This window comes from Colletotrichum lupini, chromosome 3, assembly GCF_023278565.1.
Source record: "Colletotrichum lupini chromosome 3, complete sequence".
Lineage (NCBI taxonomy): Eukaryota > Fungi > Ascomycota > Sordariomycetes > Glomerellales > Glomerellaceae > Colletotrichum > Colletotrichum lupini.
In genome coordinates, this window is record NC_064676.1 from 636,144 (window position 1) to 655,287 (window position 19,144).

Sequence of the window (19,144 nt, forward strand, 5' to 3'; positions counted from 1 at the left end):
GTGAATCCGAACAAAATGCGTACAAAGTTCCAGCCATCTTCCATCAATTCTCGGTAAGAGACGCACATCTCGCGCTCAGTCTTACAAGTTATAACGGAACGCCTTGTCCTGCACATCCGTCAAGTCAGAATCAACCGCAACACCCATCTGCACCGCCTCCGCGCCTCCATCATGGCCACCAACATCATACTCATATCTTCCCTCCGCGGCAAGCCGGTCTCTCGTCGCATTCTCCCTCTTCAAAACAACCCCATACACAGCATACGTGATAATCAACCCCACCCAGCTCGCAATACTCAGTATACACCCCTTGGTATACCGCGGCGCATCCCCCTCCGTCCAGGCCTGCGGGGAGACAATACACCCAACGCAGTACACGATAAAGAACCCAGCGCTAACCACACTCTTCTTGGTATTCCCCTTGACATTGGACGCCATCATGGACGCCGTGGAGCTTAGGAGAGAACTGCAGCAAGCAGCGAGCCAGGTGCTTGCCACAATGCCCCACTCTGCGCCGTGCAGTGGCAGCGCGAGGAGCATGGCGGATCCGAGGAGCGGGACGAGCGAGAGACCGATGGAGGTGTAGACTCGCGTGCCTGGGAAGAATCGCGGGATGAGGGCGCTGGCCCAGATTGTCACGAAGCTGATTGCGCCACCGGGGAGGCCGACGAGCATTGTTGTGAAGGGGGAGTAGCCGAAGCCGTTGATGACGAGAGATGAGAACTGTTTAACCAAATGTTAGGTGTTTTCGCTGGGAAAAGGATAGGGAAAAGCATTTAGCTTGAGAATAGGAGTCGTCAGTGTGATGCAAAGCGCCATCATGAAATACAACCACGTCGTGGGCTGCCTCAACGCCTCATACATCTGTTTCGTATTAAACTCCGCGCGGTCTCTGGTTCCACGATCAAGGGCCAGCCTCCGCGTCGCGATCTCCCTCTCCCTCTCGTTTAGGAACCACGCTGTAGTTGTATCCCTCGGCATAAGCAGGCAAAAGGCAACGCCGCACGCCGCTGTCAACCCGCCGCTGACAAGGAACATGACCCTCCACTTCTCCAGCGCCATTTTAGCGGCGCCGCCGATCCCGTACATCATCAGCGCGCCGAGAATTTGCGAAACACCTGACATGGACACCCACGTCGCGACGCGGATGGGGTGCTCGCGACGGCGGTACCAGTTTGATGTGATGATGATGAAGGCCGGGGAGACGGCGCCTTCGGCAAAGCCGAGAAAGAAGCGAGCCGCCGCAAGGCCTGAGAAGTTATGCGTGGCGCCGAGGGTCATCTCGACGGCACCCCAGGCGATGATTGTAACACCGACGAAGAGCGTCATAGGCAAACGGCCCATGAGGTAGGCGGCGGGATACTCGGAGCAAAGCTGGCCAAAGTAGAAAAGGGAAATAATCCAGGAGAAGTCTTGGCCTGAAAGGCTGAGGTCTTTGCGGAGGCCAAAGACTGAGGCGTAGTTGATGGACTGCTTATCGAGATCTATCGGGGAGTATAGTCAGTCCGAAGGCTCGTGACAATGTGGATCGAGAGATGCTTACACTGAAAGAAGTAGACAAAAGCCATCAGGGGCATCAGAACTCGGTCAAGCTTTCGAACGAGAGCAGCCTCTTCCTCGGAGCTAATTTGTTCAAATGCTACATGTTCTCCGTCTTGCTTCTTGGCCATCTCCAGCTCTTCGGCCATAACGGTTTGCGGATCCTGTTTCGTGTTCGCCATCTCGTCGTACTTCAGTCGTCAACTTCCAAGTCAATATTGTTGAAACTCGGAAGCTATCTTTCAGTAAGGTGGCCAAGTAGTCGGCGGTGACTGTCAATTCTTCGGCCCAGTAGATTGGAGCGTGGAGGCCTAACAAGATAGTGTCCTGTCAGAAGTCTCAGGCCTAGAAAACTGAAAACAAAATCGACAGCCAGGGGGAACTTAAGTAGCCCGGATGCCTACTTCCTCGTTCTCTAGTGCTCCCAATTCCGGGGTGATTATCTGGGGAAGCGCTTGATTCACCATGGAGCTCAGAGGATTGCGGGGTTTGCCCCAGACTCTCCGCAAGCCGGTAATCTGGAGAGGTGCAGTTCAGCGAGTCGCTCGGGATACGAAGCCAGAATCCCCTACTATCGGCTGGCTATATCGTGTGTAAGTAGCCCGGGGCAGAGACCGCGGGTCCACTTGCCCTCGGGAACTACACCCGAGGATCCCTACATGTCAGGTTCTTCGGGCTTGGACTGATGGCGTTGAACTAGACGTGTCCGCGTTAGAACAGCTCTCTTGCACATTGACAAGTCACCGGGATACGTTGAAAATGTCGGTTTCGAGTAACAGGCCCTTTGCGGTGGACTAAGTTTCATTGGAGGCCGAAAGATTCAGCTATCATTGCTGCCACGGAATCTGGTTCTCTAAAGCTTCCCAATCCGCCTGTTCGACTCCAGTAAACGAGAATCCGGGGGTGTGGTAGACCCAGTACAGGCTGTTCTCGCCCTCCAGAGGTATACTCGCCAAGTCAGCGCCACTGAAGCCAAAGTCGTGCTGGCCATCCATTTCCTGGACTTCCGACGTTGAATCAGTACTATCCTGGACGTTTGATAGTCCCTGGATGTTCGGTATTGCCGAACCTTCACTTGTTGATGGTCCTTCTGGAGCCGTATCACTGTTTCTGTAGCTAGTCGAGAATGAAAAGGGCTGCGCCATGAGATCCATGAATGACTCTTCGGGGGCCTGTATCCTAGATTGATAGACAGGTAGGGCGAGATGCGAACACATCTGGTCGAGTTCTGCCAAGCGTCTGGCTGCAGGTCGATTACCCAGGGCGGCAAAGTACCTGAGAATGGCCCTTGAGCCGTCGATACCTTTGTGCCCAAGCCCTTTACCAGGATTTATGGCTTGAACGAGGACAAACACATATCCCACGGAAAATGTTGCGTCTAGGTCGAGAAATGCGTTCTTTGCTATGTACCAAATGCTGTCAACGGAAAGAAGTGTATCGGAGAAGGAAAGTCAGGCTCACCAAGTATCTCACTCTTCCGAAGTTCTTGCAGGATGACAAGAATCTTGCTTGCTGTCTCGACACAAATCTCTGCAAGTCGTACGAGTGCAGGCCTGACACGGCTGTGGTCTTCGCGATCTGGGTCGCGACTATTTCGAGCCATGTACAATAGGATTGGCCGAACGGTATGTATTACAGCCTACATGTGTCAGTAAATATGTTTTGGCTATGGGCAGTGACCTTCGAGTACCGAGTAGACCGAAATATGCAAGCTGGAGCTAGTTCTTGATACTGTAGTCGCGGCTTCAATGAAGGGCCGTCCTGCGACGGTTAGCCCAGAGGGCTTGATCTCCATCGAGTACTCGGATGGCATGTTCTTTTCCACTTCGTAAAGGGAGTGTAGAACGTCTTGGACATTATTGATGAAAGTCGTCTCAGGCTCGTCTCTTTGTGAGTAGATTGCTATCATGGAGTCAGTCCCATTCCAGCACATGCGGGATGCGATGCAACAGACTGGCGGTTATCTTTCCGGTTATCCTCGCCGCTTGAACATTGACGTCCAATGCTGTGGCGGATGAGAATCCCAGTACCTCGTACGGGGACTTTGTCGTTATCGCGTAGTCTTCAATGGACATGGGGAATCCGCCTGCGGCGCATAACCTCCTAGGTAAAAAGTTAGCTGCATGGGAGCTTAACGCCAGTACATGGCCTCACGATGGGGATGTACCTTTCTTGCATGTAGATAGACCACCATAACCTGTTCCTATGGACAATTTCCGAGCGGCGTGGATTCTGAGAATTGTTGGATCGATGCATACCATGGCTGATGGCGAGTCGTAAGGCAGTATTGGACTACACGCGTCAGCTGTAACTCCGGGCTCCAATTGGGGCTCAACTTACATGCAGATATGCATCATCTTTCCGATCCGAAATTTGCAGGTATAATGCGGTCAAAGCCATGATTTCTACCCCGATAGTCCCATGCTTGCGCAAATCACTCAGCAAAGGCGTCCTCTTTACTGCTTCCCTGAAGTACATCGTCCCCGGAGGTTCTCCGTCCTCATCATCCCGTCCCTGCAAGAGCCTCCCAACCGCAAAGACAAGCAGTGCTTCCACAATCCAGGTCTCTGTCAACCGCACATCGGCACTGGACTCGTGATACAAGACGGATAGATTGTCCGAAAAGGCACGTACGTCGAAAAGCTGCTGCGAAATACCAACGTTGAAGATGACGATGTCGAGCATCGCGTGGGCCTCCTCTTCCGGCGGCCACTGACTTCCGATCGCAATCTCTAGTGCGCGTCTGTCAATATGCGGAAGCGGAGTCGCGGCGTTGACGGTGGACCGCGGACTAGCGGTAGAGCCGGGATTGGACCGGGAAACGAGGAGTGTCTTGATCTCGGACCCGAAGGTCTCGCTTGAGGAGAGGGCGGACTCGGGTGCGATTGCTATTCGCCGGGATTAGTATCCGAGGCCCGGGAGGTCGCCTGGTAGACGGTATTTAAAAGTGCACTTACCTCTACCTGCACGAGCAGGTGATGATGTGGTCTGAGCCTGGGCCTCGGAAGTTCTCGTCCTCTCAAGTGTGAGAGATGATGTTGACTGAGACATTATCGGCCCAGGCTGGCCCAGTGGAACGGGTGATTGGCATGGGATGTTACCATCTAGATCGTCATATATATGTATCACCGTGATCTCATTCGAAGGATCTTCGACATCGTGCAGCTGCGCTGATGACGACGCCGGTGCTGGTGCTGGTGCTGTAGCCGGAGGCGTCGAAGAAGCGGCCTCGAGAGCTGGCCTCTCTCCTCTTCGTCGCTCATAATAGGCGACTTTGTCCTCGAGCTCCCTAATCTGTCTGTATCATGTAACATCATTCTTAGCTACTTCGGCACCTTCCTTGATGTCGACCGTGAACACCGTCGGCGGACCAAGGGCAGAACGTACGAGACGGAGTACAGCTTCCTCTTCTCCGAAGCGGAAAACACACATTCCAAGCCCCGCTTGGCACAATACTTGCACGGACGCTGGCCGGAGCACTTGACCTTCTTGTCCCGGCAAATCTGGCATGCATTGGATGTGCGAGCAGCCTCGGCTTGAGAAGCCGAACGGTTGCGTCTGGATGCTCTCGTTGGCGTCGAAGTGCCCCCAGCTGGTGGGCTCGCCAGAGTGCGGGTGTTGGTTCGTCGATTGATAGTCGAATCGACGTCCATGTCTGTCACCTTTCCTGAAAAAGCCGAAAGACTCTGCCAAGATATCTGTACCACGAATGAGATATCTGGGGAAATGGGTCGGATTGTTTCTGTGGTGTTGTTGGGGTGTAAGGGAGACGTATCCGTGGGACGTTGTTCATGAGACGAAGTTGATTTAGTGGATTGTGGGGCCGGCGCCGGGTACTTTGCACGCTAATTGAGGGAAGGTGCACCTATTGACCCCGAACCCCAGATTCGGAAGCGGCTACATGAAGGAGCACTGATTGTTCAAGTCGACAGCAAAAGAAAGCTCCAAACTGTGTGCTGCGGTATGTGAGAACAATCGACCACGATATCCAAGTTTGTTCCGATTCAACTCGTCATTAATTATACAAATCATCGTCACCATCCGACTCCTTTTGCTTCGAAGCATGTGGGCTTGTCACCCGAATGCCATTCTCCAGCCTAGCCAGACTCATCTCATAGTTCTTGTGATCGCACCACTTAGAAACCATCTTGACAGCCGTCTTAATCTCACGGCCGTTGAGCTGCCAATGCCCAAGCTCCTTGATATCCTCGTCCGTGAGCAGCTTCCTTGGACCTTTTCCTTCATCACCTAGCTCTTGCTGAGGCAACCTTCCAAGGAATTTCCGCCAGATAAGCTCCCTTGCATCGGGGCTCAGCGCCTTGAACAACAAGTGCAAGCTCACTCTACTCCGAAACGCCGTATCGATGGTGTTGTACAGGTTCGTGGTCAAGAAGATGATTCCCCGGAAGTACTCCAGCTCGCGCAGGAAGATTGATACAAGCTCGTTGCGCGCGATGTCGTTGGGGTTCCGCTCCGCCATGAACACGTCTGCCTCATCAAGTAGAATCACAGCGTTCCATTCGGTTGCCATCTCGAATACCCGCTTGATCTTCTCGCCTAGCGTCGATGGGTTGATGCCAAGGTCCTCGGCCTGCAGGTAGAATAATGGGCGTTGAGTTCTGTCTGCGACCGCTTCGGCTGTGAGTGTCTTGCCAGTTCCCGGTGGGCCGCTGAGGAGGATGATGAGGCCTTGGCCTTTGCCAACGATAACATCTTCCATCGCGGTCTTGTTCGCGTGGCCGTGATTCTCGACGAAGGATAGGACTAGGTCCTTCTGCTGTTCGTCATAGACGAGGTGATCGTAGGCTTGGGCATTCCAGACGATGGGCTCGATGTCCTCCACGTAGAAACCGACTGTAGATGTTAATAAATTGAATTAGGAATTTGGAGTTGAGCAACTTACGCCAAAGCTTGTTCTTCAAGGCGAACCCCTCAATCAGTGGAGACATGAAGACGAGGTCGTCCGGGCGGGCGAGCATCTCTTCCTTGTTCTTCAGCTGCGCCTTTTCCCCAAGATGTCTCCCGTTTTTGACACCTGATTTCTTCGCTTCCTTTCCTTCCGATTCGAATTCTGGCTCGCTGTGATCATCGTAGATAATGCGCTTCTTAGTCACACGATTTCTTCGCGTCTCAGCGTCGTCATTTTCTCTCTTACCCTGAGTTCGTTCGTACTTGTTGAACCCAACAACATCAATGAGGATTCTGCCCTCTACATTGTGCTTGCTCTTCAGTCCCATGGCAATGCCGTTGTAGGTACAATATGTCAACCCCTGAAGATCCAAGACCTTCTTGCCCCTCGTTAGGGTTCTCTGTAGTATTTCTTCTTTGTTCAGATGGAAATGCAGAGGGTAATGAGTGAGCTCTAGTATCGGCCGGTTCCCTGCGAACTTTGGGATCTGGAGCTCTTGGTCGGACCACACGAAGCTCTCCCCATTGAATGTGAGAATCTTGCACTTGATGTTGAGGAAAACGCCCTGATCAGTCCTCTCGTACGATGTATCTTCTACCTTGCACAACAGCTCCGTGTTCTGAGCGCTGCTGTACACAACGGAGTTTCGCGGAAAGTAAGTCCAAGCCATTTTGAAGTTGATGAGACCGCTGGCCTGGAGCTTGCGCTTCTTCTCGCGTGTCTCGCCGAGCATATCGTCCAGGGTCCGTACTAGGAGCTGCAAGTAGCCCTTGAGCGAGCCGTCATCCGTCGTCTTGTACAGGTCCAGTATCTCATCGTAGCAAAAGAAGAGAGGTCGGAACGGGGCCTCAAAGGTAGCAGTATCGCTAGGATCGAGGTGAACATCTTCTTTCTTGAAGATGGGCTCCAGGGCAGCGACGAGGGTCGGGTTCTGGATAGAGATTTGGTAATAGGTCAAGGAGTATCGACCTGCCATAACAGGCTTCTCGATGTCCTTGATCTTGTAGACTTTAATGGCGGGCCGGTCTTGGCTTTCGGCGACCTTCTTGCTCATCTGCTTGGGAGGGAAGTCGACCCAGTCGTAAATGCCATTGCAGCTGTTCTTGCCCTCATAGTAGGTCTTGACGGTGGCATCGATGCCAAAGATGGGGTTCTTGGGCGACTGCTGCTTCTTGGGGTCGTCGTCGGAGAGACTTCCCTCGATATCAGAAATGGGGCGCCCAACTTCTTCTTTGTGGGGAAGAAGCTTGCAACGCAATTGCCATGCCTTTTCCGAAAGATTCTCCTTGTCGAAAACGTCGCGAATGTCGCTCAGGTGCATCTTGGCGATTCGTTTGCGTTGTGGATGGAAATGGTGGAAGATCCAAGGCTGAGGATCCGAACCGAGCAGAGATTGTGAAGATGGTGAGGTGAGATGAGAGATGGGATGAATCAAGAAGATCAATCCTTTTTCAAATGGCAGCCTTGTTGCTTTGATGCTGAAGCCTGAAGCCTGACAGCTTATGCCACATAAGCTGCATCAGGCTCGACAATGGCGCAGATGATAGGACTCGAGGCAGATTGGTTCGCGACCCATGGGCGCATGAGATTGGCCTCGGCGTTGTCCTAGTGGCTGACCCGATCTATCTGCAAAGGCAAAGGTACTGTACGTATGTGCTGACTTTGGGGATCTAGGACTACTCAGCCCCAGATGCCGGTGAGTCAAAGCCGGCCAAAGAGCGCCGTTGCAGCCATGGTGGCGTCTTCATCCTCGACGGAGTAACCTATGATGGATAGTTCGAGAGTTCTGGTGGAAGACGAGATGCATTTTTTTATTCGATCTGAGGCCTGTCCAGGACCCAAGATGCCATATCTCAGTTGTAAGGTAGTCGTCAGATATTCCGGAGTTCTTCTAGATTCTCGATTGATGAAATCAAATATGGTTGAAAGATGGTTTATATCGGATTAGAAGTCTAATTCGACCGCGGCATACAGCCGACTGCACAGGGGACAATTAGGGGCCCTATTTACGATTATCGTAGCCAGCCTAACCTACGGTTAGAACCTCCTTTTTTATACTTACGCAGATATTTATATAATTTAATTAATCTCTTTATTAATTACGGTTCGAACTAACTACCCTATAATAAGGATACTAATACTAATTAGTAATTAAACTCTACTATTATAGATCGGTAAGGTATCTTGCTACGTAAAAGAGACGACTTCTTAATATTATACGGGATAGGAGATTCGTATTAATTAACCTTACGGAAGTAGACGAAAAAGGAGGCGATTCTCGAATACTATATAGAATTAAGTAATTATAGCCCTTTACTACCTACGAGAGGTCGACGTCTATTACGTTAAACTATATTAATTAATAAAACTGCTTAAGTAACTAGCCTTTTACTATCGCCCCGAGCAGCTTTTTTACTAAACGACTTTTCCGCGGCCGGCCCGCGATTAGAAATTAACTAAGTAATAAAAAGGATTACTAGTAAGCGATAATTACCTAACTATAATTAAGCTACGAAAAAGACTGCCCAAAAGATATAAAATAGGGTACTAAGAGGCTGCAAAAGATAAGATCTCTAAAGTATCTAACCCTACTGCGTATAAGTAATAAGTAGGCATTTTTAGTAAGTCCTTAAAATATATAATTTTATAAAAAAGAGGGCTTAACTTTATTAACCGTACTTAACGGCCTATACGGTTCTTAACGGCCTATATAGCTCCTTTACGAGCCGCCCGGCGTCTAATTTCGACTATTCTTATAGAATACCGCCCTAGAGGAGGTAGGTTAAAAAAGGAAGCTATTTAGAGATTATAAAGAGCACGAGGCTTAGGAGGCTAGAATTATACGGGATAGCGGAAATTAATAACTAGTAAAGATCCTAAGACTAATTACTATATTATTTTATAGTAATATAAACGTTTACTACTATTATTATAAACAGGAACTACTAAAACCTACTTTTTTATACTAGATAAAAAGGAGGATCTTAGTAAGTACGATAGTTAGCGAACTAGAAGGGTAGTAGTAATTATTAAAAATAGTAAAAACGAGAGTAGTAGTGAGACGGCGAGAGGAAGCGGGAATCTCCTAAACCCCGATAAATTCGTTAAGTAGTAAAAGCACGGATTTATTACGACCCGCGCGCGGATTAGATATATCCCTATTAAAATTAAATACGCTAGCGATTACTAATACGAGTATAAGCTAGAGTACGACCCTTAATAAGTTAGGGTAAAAAAGAAAAGGACGAAACCCGATCCTAAATAGAATCCTAATCCCTTATAAGTAAGTAAATATTAACTTAGACTATTAGGGGACGTAAATATATAGAATCGTAAATTAGCCTAACGGCGAGTAAATTAACGTAGTATTAATCTATTTAACTAAGGTTTATAAGAAAAAGGGGTTATAGGGGCAACCCCTATTTTATAAGATCGTAGACGACCTTAGTTACTAGCTAGATAAATAGTTCGCGAACGCAAGCCTAAGAATTACGAAAGTAATTAATAAATTCTTTTATAGGCGAGGGGTATTACTAGCGTAATTATAATCGTAAGAGCTATACGAAATACTAATAACGATAATTATAAAAGAGGAATTCGTACTATAGAACTAGGTATAGGTTAATAGAGCGTATAATCGCTTTAATAAATTTAAAAAAAGGGTAAACGACCTAGATTTCCTCTTTATAATTACTAACGGAAATCTATCGTTACAAAAGGATATACTAGGGCAAAATATAGTACTAGAAGTACGATAATTAATAATTCTGCCTATTTTAATCTATAACTCGTTACTGTTACTAATACGAAATTCGGCACCAATCGGCTAATAAAAAAAGAGGTAAACGACCCGAAATTACTAATAATACGTAGCGACGCAGGGTTCGTATATAGATACTAAAAATCTAGTAGTAAATACGAAGCAATTCACAAACTTTAAAAAGATCTTCCTAAAAGAGAAATTATATTCTAGAGGGAAGTATAAGGTCTTATAAAAAACCCTAACGATATTTTATAATTACTATAAAAAAGTTAGAATTAGGGAATATTAGTACTATTTAGTAATTAATATCGTACTCATAAGCAAAGCCTCTAATTACTATTATAAAGCGGTACGTAATCTCGATCGAAACGACTTTTTTAATATAATTAACGTAATCCGAAGCCGCTTCGAAACCTATAATAAGAACCTAGAGCTCCTATCTAAGCTACGAGCGATTTCTTTCGTATTTATAGCTAGGATAATAGAGGGTAAATTACGAATAAAAATCCTTAAAGAGCTTATCGATCGAATTAATAAGCTAGTAAAAACCTAGCTAAATAAGGGGATAAACGAGCGGAAAGTCGGATATCTCTATACCGTAGTTTAGCGTATACTAAAGGCAAAGATTACCCTATACTAAGTACCTAAAGACTACGAAACGCTCTATTCGAGGCTAAGATCTAGCTTTAATATTAAAATAAGAATACCGCGCTAAACCTTTTTCTAAGCGTACGACGGCCCTTATTAATAATATTAAGTCGATCGAATATATAATAAAAAAAGAAAAGAGGCTAGATATAGTAATCGCTAGTAAAGAAGCCTAGATTTGTTAAATAGGCAGAGATTTAACTTAAAAATAGGGTAATAAAAAAAGCAATATTATATTTATAAAAAGGATAGATATTAGTTAAGTAATTACTCTAAAAAAGAGCGTACTAAATTATACAAATAGTATAGAAAGTGGAGGGTAATAGATAGTAAAACTAGCCCTCGTTAGTTTAACTAATTCCTCGTTATATATAAGGGTAGATCCGGGGGTATAGAACCTAGCGACGGTAGCTAAAGTAGTAGCCTAAAGTATATACCCCCTATAAGAGATTCGGAAAATAAAAAAGATCTTACCCCCTATACTAACGAATTAGATTATAATAAAATCGATAATATTAATTACTCTTTTTTCGCCCCGTTAGCCTCTAGAGGATATACGAGGCTAAACGAATAGAGAGTAGTAAAAGCTCTTAATAAGTAGGCTTTTATTTACGAATAGTAAAGGAAGGTCCCTTAAATAACGGATACGGAGGCGGCTAAAAGGGCGAATTTAATAGGGCTAAAGCCTATTCTTTTAATAATTAAGGAGAAGACGCTATCTTTTTTAATATTTAAAAAAAAGGAACATAGTACTAAGCAAATCTAGGGGTAGCTAGAGGGGTCCTTTTTATACTACCTAGATCCCTCGAATACTAAGCTCGTATAGGTATTTTATATAAGTAAAAGGTACGGCCTAGATAATTTTTATAGGATTATCCTAGATACTAGGGTATCGTAATAGTTAACTAGAGGAAAAGGGCAATTCTAAGCGCTATAAAAAATCGCGCTAGTAATACTTAATATATTAACGGCAGGTATTACGAGGATTAGTTTCGGCCTAGGTAAGGAAATCGTCGCCCTAGGTATAATAAAAATAGAGACGTACTTCGGAACGATAACTTTCTATATTTTGCCTATTAATACCCTATTTCTTTTATATCTAAAAGATATAAATCGACTAGGTATTATATTTAATAATACGAGGAATAGAATCTCTAGCGGTAAGTACTTCGAGGTAGTCGAACGACGATAGGGGTATGCGTTTATAAAGCTTACTAACGACATAAAGTCGATTAATTACCTAACGGAAAGTGAGCTTAAAAGACTATACTAGAGATTCGGGCACCCGCTAGTTACGAGGCTATATAACCTCTTAAAGTAATTAGGTAATAATAATATTAAAATAGGGGCGCTAGAGTAGTTAATAAAAGTATATTATTAATACTAGATAAATACGCAGAGCCTACGCAGATTTAAGTTTAAATTACGTAATAAGCTTAACTTTAACTAGGAAATCGTCGTCGATATTTTCTATTTAAATAGTCGGCTAGTATTATATATAATCGACGTAGCTACATCCTTTTAAGTAAGGTAATTCCTCCGGGATCTATAAGTAAAGATAGTATAAATAGCCCTATAAAAAAGCTAGATCGATATATACTAAGGACCGCTAGACGGCATTAGAACCGACGCTAGTACTAGCTTTAAGTTAGTAAAATTTAGGGATAATACGACGGCCTACGGTATATAGCTAAAAGTCGTACTTATTAAAGCGCACTATAGTATTAAAAAAGTAAAAAGGGCATACTAGTAGTTAAAAAGGGCGTTCAGAATTATTAAAAAGGAAAATCCGGATTTTATTAACGACGAATACCTTTAAATAGTACTTAAATACTATAACGATACTATAGGGCCTAACGGACTTATACTAACGCTATTAGTATTTAGAGCATATCTAAAAACGACCTTAGCCTCGCTACCGTCGCTAAGTATAAGCTAACGAGCCCGAGTAATTAAAAAAATAATACGGGTACTGCGCGAGGTAAGTATAAGAAGGTAAGTTAACGAGGTAATTACTACGCGCAATAGGCCCGATATAGGGGATAATTTAAATATGTTACTAAATTCGGATATATGAGTATAGCGCGAAATTACTTAATAATAAACTAGGCTATATAAGTTAATTTTTATTAACGAGCGCTCTTATATAGTCATAAGAGATCGCAACTAGCTACTTAAAGTATTAATTATAATAATTAGACCGTACTATATAAATCCTAACGAGGTAATTTTTAATCTATAAAAAGAAAAAGAGCTAGGGGAAACTATATAACCCGCGGCAAAGGTATAGGAAATTATCCTTAACGAAATCGTCGTAGTAGTACTAATAGACGACGAGGAAGAGGAAATTACTAAAAGGGCACTAATATTACTAGCGAGACGTCGTAAAAGACTACGATAGTAAGCCCTAACGTAGTAATTTATTACTAGCGACGAGGTAATTAATACCTTTTATATAGTAAAAAAGAAAGCCGATTTCGAGCTAGTAGTTAAACTACGTAAAAAAAGCGTAATTATAATTACTAAAAAGCCGTATAAGGGATTAGATCTTATCGAAGTAAATACTCTTTGCGATCGAGGGGTCTATCGATTTATCCTATATAACTTAGAAAAATATATAAACCTCCGCATATTTAAATTACGAATAGTTCGTAAGATTAAAAGGAAAGGAACACCCTAGCTATACGAGAAGTCTAAATACGTAATTTAGGGGTACGGCGACGTTAAAAAGGCGACGCTACTTATATAATCGCTTATTATATAGCGCTATAGCTAACGATTAATAATAGTATTAATAATATGGCTATAAAAGAAGGGATACGAGATTTAGAGCCGTAATATTACCTAGGCCTATACTTAATCGGCCACAGGGCTCATAAGGAAAATCCTAGCCTATTTACCGAAAGAAATAGCTAGTAAGTACTTAGAAAGTACGATTATTAAAGTGCTTAAGCCACTATATAGGCTCGTAGAATCGGGCACTTATTAGTAGGCTACTTACTACGATTTTTATATTAATTAACTATTAATAGTTACTTCTACGTACGACCCGTACTTACTAATCGCGGAGTATAAAGGCGACTAATTTAGGATCGTTAGAATATAGACTAACGATATATTAGGCTTATTTAATATTAATTTTATAAAAAAAGAGGATAAAGAGCTTTAGAAAGCGGGCTTTATAGCGAAGCTAAAAGAGGTTCTTATAATAAACACCCCCCTAGTATTTAATAGCGGGATTCTTATAATTAAAAAAAAAACCGTTATTTTTTAATAAAAGTAGTAGGGCGAGAAAATTAACCTCGTCGATCTAAATATAACTAACGTTAAGAAGCGGTATAAAGCTAAGCTCGCGCGAGGGGTATATATTATAAGTATTTATTAGCTTAAAATAACTTTTAATTATATTAGGGTAGCGTAGGCTATAAATCTAACTAAACGAGACGTCGAGGTACTTAATAAGCGGCTTAAGTAGTAATAAATAAATCTCGATCGAGGTCTCGTTTATTACCTAATCGACTTTACGACGAGTAAGCTCTACGTCTTTATTAATAGGTTATTTATAAATAATAACGACCTTATTTCGTAATTAGGGTATATTATTATCCTAGCTAACGAGAGTATAGGCGAGAGCGAATTTAGTATATATAATAATATAATCTACTACTCGTTAACTAAAAATAAGTAGGTAACGAGAAGTATATTAGCGTTAGAGGTTTATAATATAGTTAACGGCATTAACCTCTCTTATACGATTTTAATAACGCTAAGGAAGATTACTAATCGAATTAGCTTTTTACTTATTTTAACGGTTATTTATATAGATTCTTACTCGCTATATAAATGCCTCGTTAAATTAGGAACGACGAAAGAAAAGAGGCTTATAATCGATATTATAGCCCTTAGGTAATCGTACGAAAGGCGCGAGATACTTAAGATCTATTAGATTAATAGTAAAAATAACCTCGTAAACGCTTTTATAAAAGTAGTACTAAATAAGGGATTAGAGTAATTTATAAGTAGCGGAAAAGTTACTATACGAATAGAGGGATAGGTTATATAAAAAGAGTAGAGAAAAGGGGGAAAAAGAGACGACTTAGTAAACGGGCCCGAGGTCGAATTATACCTCTAACTATAATAGTTAAATTAATAAAAGAAAGAGAAAGTTAATATTAGATTAGAAGTCTAATTCGACCGCGGTATATAGCTAACTACGTAAGGGCTAATTAGGGGCCCTATTTATAATTATCGTAACTAGCCTAACCTATAGTTAGAACCTCCTTTTTTATACTTACGTAGATATTTATATAGTTTAATTAATCTCTTCGTTAACTATGGTTCGAACTAACTACCCTATAATAGGGATACTAATAGTTTAGTATGGGCTGTTAACCGCGTCGAGGGGGAGCTTTGATCGAGCCTAAACGCACGTCACTGCCGACAGCTGAGCACGGGCCAATACAAGGACGTTATAGTGGGACTGCCGTCTCGCTTAACCTTCTCAGCCACTCACAGCCGCCCTGGGGTCAAAGCCCCCTGCTCGCGTGTAGGGCAGGTTTTCACCCCACGGTTGCCTCCCTTTAGGCACCTGGCACCTCAGCTTCTCAACTACATTGAAGCTTAGAAGCTAAGTACGGCAGACTGCAAGAGGCACTCCGCCAAAACACTTTTTTCATATATCAAAGCAGAAATCGTATTTTATAATCACCCTACTACCTAGAATAGGGTCTAAACTAGTATAATAACCTATAAATAGGGGTTATAGAGATTTATAGCTTAAGAAATACTTTAATTTCGTAATATATTAAACTATATAATAATATATAAAATTACGTAATATCGTACCTTAATATAAAAGTTTTTCTTCTCTTTATAACTTTATTATAAAAATAATTACTACTTTTTACCTTCTTATAAATAAAGATTACTCTTTATTTAAGTTATTAAACTAATAACTTACTTATAAATATTATAATATAAATTTATAATAACTTTTAGTCTTTATATAAGACGTTATTAAACTAATTAACTTTATAATACCTCCTTATAAAGCTATTTTAAAACGACTAATTAATAATAATATTTATATAAGCTCTACCCTTTTTATATAATAAGAACGTATAAATATATAAGCCTTAATATTAATAAAATCTCTTTTTATGGGCTTAAAAAAATAAAAACGAAGTATTTAGTAAAAAAAAAAAAAAAAAATTAATCACTAATAATTAATATCTCTATTATATTATATAACGTATCCTTTTTCAAAAACGAACTTAATAATTGTTGAATAACGACTTATATTAATATCTAAGTTATTAAAAAGTTTATTAAAAAAGTTTAGTTTAATTACTTCTTAACGTTTACTTTATATTAAAATATAATACGATTTATTATTTTATATTTTATAATAAACTAATAAATTCTTTTAATAAAATAAATAGTATTTCTAATTAATATAAAAAATCCTTATAATATTTTAAAGTATTATAAAATAGCGTATAAAGCTATAAGTTTAAAAAGATTTCTTTTTAAAATTACGATCTTATATAAAAAAAATGATTACTAACTTTTTATTATTTTTTAAATTAAAATTAAGTTACTAATTATTAAACCTTAGTTAGTAAAAAAGGAAAAAGTTGTATAAAGCTAATTATAACTAAAACTTCAAGTAAAACGACGTATAAAAATATTCTAAAAATACGGCTTTTAATAGGTATTGATATTAAACTAATAATAAAAATTAAAGAGGAATTATTAGTTAAATAAAAAAAGGAGATCGTTAAGAAGGGGTAAATGCTAAAGAAAAGGTTAAAAAGGATAAAAAAAACAAAAAAAACGAGATTATCATAGTTTAATAAAAAAGTAAAGTTTATGATAATAAATAACTTAGTATATTATAAAAATAGAAACGAGTATTCTTATTAGTAAATAGTTTAAAGTAAACTATAATTATATTTATAATTCCTTTTTATTCTTAATATTACTTATAATTACGAAACTATTTAATACTCTAAGATTAATTCTAAAATTTTCTAATCTTTACTTAACTTATATAATACTATTCTATAGTTTACTAAGTAAAATAACTTTTAATTAGAGCTTATTATATATATACTATTTTAAATAAATATAAAGATATTAATACGTTTTAAAATAAGAATAATTAGCTTTACTAAACTTCGTATTTCTAGCTAATATAGTTAGAGAGCCCTTAATAATTAAAATATAAATTTATAAAATAGCTTAAAAAAATATATATTTAAATTATTACTATTTTTAATAGCGTTTAATAGTTATTAAACTTAGTCTTAGTTAATTAGCTATATAAAGTCTTATATAGTTCGTAACGTAAGTTAATAATATAGTTATTATAACTAATTAAAAATAACGTAAGGGCGACCTTTTTAATAACGAATTTAATAAGAGTTCTAAATTTATACGAAGTTAATAAAATTAGAACGAATTAGTAATATATACGTAAATAGAAATATAATTTAGTTAGAGAGTATATTTATATAGAATAACCCTTAGAACTTAAGTAGTTAGAAATATTTTTATAAACGTAAGTATATTTATATATACTAAGATATATATTACTTACTTATTAATATACTAATCTATTTTAATAAAGACTATTTTATTAATTCTTAATTTTAATATTATAAATACTTTTACTAAAGATCTAGTAATTACGGAATATAATTAGACTTTTTATTATTAAATAGTATTATAAAAGGTAATAATAAATACTAAACGTAAAAACGGTTTCTTTCCTTCGGTCTAAACGAACTTATAATAATATAAATCCCCGTTATTAAATAATAATAAAATATTATATAAGTATATTTTAGGACGTATAAGTAAAAACCCTTATATAGAACTATATAATAAACTACGAATAAATATTAATACTAGTATAAATCTTAAATTTAAATAGTAAAAGCTTATTATACGTATTTAAAAACTAAATATAATTTAGTCTAGGAGTTATAAACCCTTTATAACGGTACCTTATTTTACTTAACCGATTTTAAACTTATTATAAAAAGGTTTTATAATATATAAAGTAAAGTTTATTTTAGCTAATAATATAAGCTTATTAGCGAACTTATATATAAAAATACTTTTTACTATACCTTTTAGTACGGTAAATAACCTTTAGTATATTAAAAAAAAACTTTTTTAATTATTATTATATAATTACGAGCTATTTTAGTATTTATCGTTACTAAAGCTAATTCTATTAATAAAATATTAATAATCCTATAGCTATAATTATAAATCTTTTAGACTAGAGTTAAAAAAGGATATTTTTATTATTTAAGTATTATTAAAAAAATAATTCTTAAATACGAATTAATAAATCTTTAGAAAAAACCGTACGCTCTTCTCGTTATAAGTCCTATTTTATAAGTTAATATTTAAAAGTTCGCTTTATAATTCTAATATTAAAAACTATAAAAATATATATAATAATTATATTATAAGTCTAATTACTCTCTAACTTTATAATAATTATTGTTTAATATAATAAAAAATTAATACGTAATCGTACTATTTTAAAAAAGTAATAATATATAAAATAAGAAACTAAAAAAGAAATTTTAAATAAGGGGTAAATATTTATATATAATTATAGTAATATATAGGGGTATCCTTTTACTTATAAAATCTTATAAGTATATATATAAAAATATAAACGCTTATAGGGATTTATAATACTAAAAAAGATAAAAAAGTATATAATAATAATATATAATAAATAAAAGTTCTATAATTTTATTAAAAACGTTAAACTTTAGGGGGAGCCTTTATATAGTTAGTTACGGCCTCTTATAAGCTAAACTAAGCGTATATACTTTAGCTTATAGTTAATAAGTACTTTACGACTCTATAAGGGCCTTATTACCTAGGTATTAAGCCTAATTATATTATATCTTAATATATACCTATATAAACTCCTATACTATATTATATAAAAATATTAAATTAATTACTTTTTATTTAAAGTTTATATAAATTAGTAACGCTCTTTATAATTTTATATATTATTATATATACCCTCTTTATTATTTTTAACTTACTTAGCTACTTATTTAAGGGCTTTTATTATTATATAGAAGTATATAGCGGGGATAATACTTAAAGACTTAAATAAAGTACTAATACGGACTTTACTACGACTTTTATAATTATAACCGCGCTTAACGACCTTAATAAGCGTATTATAAACTAATATAAACCGTTAATAAACTATAAATAAATATAAAATAGTATAAGGTAAT

The 19,144-nt window shown here is 39.0% G+C and overlaps 3 protein-coding genes across 3 annotated transcripts; 1 reads left to right on the forward strand and 2 right to left on the reverse strand.

Annotated features, from left to right (window-relative positions):
- Positions 1 to 81: 81 nt before the first annotated feature.
- Positions 82 to 675, reverse strand: CLUP02_04920 (uncharacterized protein; the record flags this gene model as incomplete). Its single annotated transcript, XM_049283929.1, has 1 exon — positions 82 to 675. One exon carries the CDS (start codon positions 673 to 675, stop codon positions 82 to 84), a length of 594 nt encoding a protein of 197 aa, XP_049141072.1.
- A 63-nt stretch (positions 676 to 738) lies between these two features.
- CLUP02_04921 (ATPase) lies at positions 739 to 7,769 on the reverse strand (the record flags this gene model as incomplete). The annotated part of the gene is made up of 17 exons (XM_049283930.1): positions 739 to 1,484; positions 1,544 to 1,703; positions 1,732 to 1,866; positions 1,944 to 2,057; positions 2,185 to 2,235; positions 2,292 to 2,333; positions 2,421 to 2,941; positions 3,001 to 3,178; positions 3,230 to 3,441; positions 3,494 to 3,625; positions 3,684 to 3,831; positions 3,880 to 4,427; positions 4,497 to 4,828; positions 4,900 to 5,384; positions 5,470 to 5,488; positions 5,565 to 6,393; positions 6,443 to 7,769. 17 exons carry the CDS (start codon positions 7,767 to 7,769, stop codon positions 739 to 741), a joined length of 5,979 nt encoding a protein of 1,992 aa, XP_049141073.1.
- Positions 7,770 to 7,793: 24 nt separating this feature from the next.
- On the forward strand, positions 7,794 to 15,483 carry CLUP02_04922 (uncharacterized protein; the record flags this gene model as incomplete). The annotated part of the gene is made up of 4 exons (XM_049283931.1): positions 7,794 to 7,843; positions 7,933 to 8,056; positions 8,123 to 8,206; positions 15,304 to 15,483. 4 exons carry the CDS (start codon positions 7,794 to 7,796, stop codon positions 15,481 to 15,483), a joined length of 438 nt encoding a protein of 145 aa, XP_049141074.1.
- Positions 15,484 to 19,144: the final 3,661 nt, after the last annotated feature.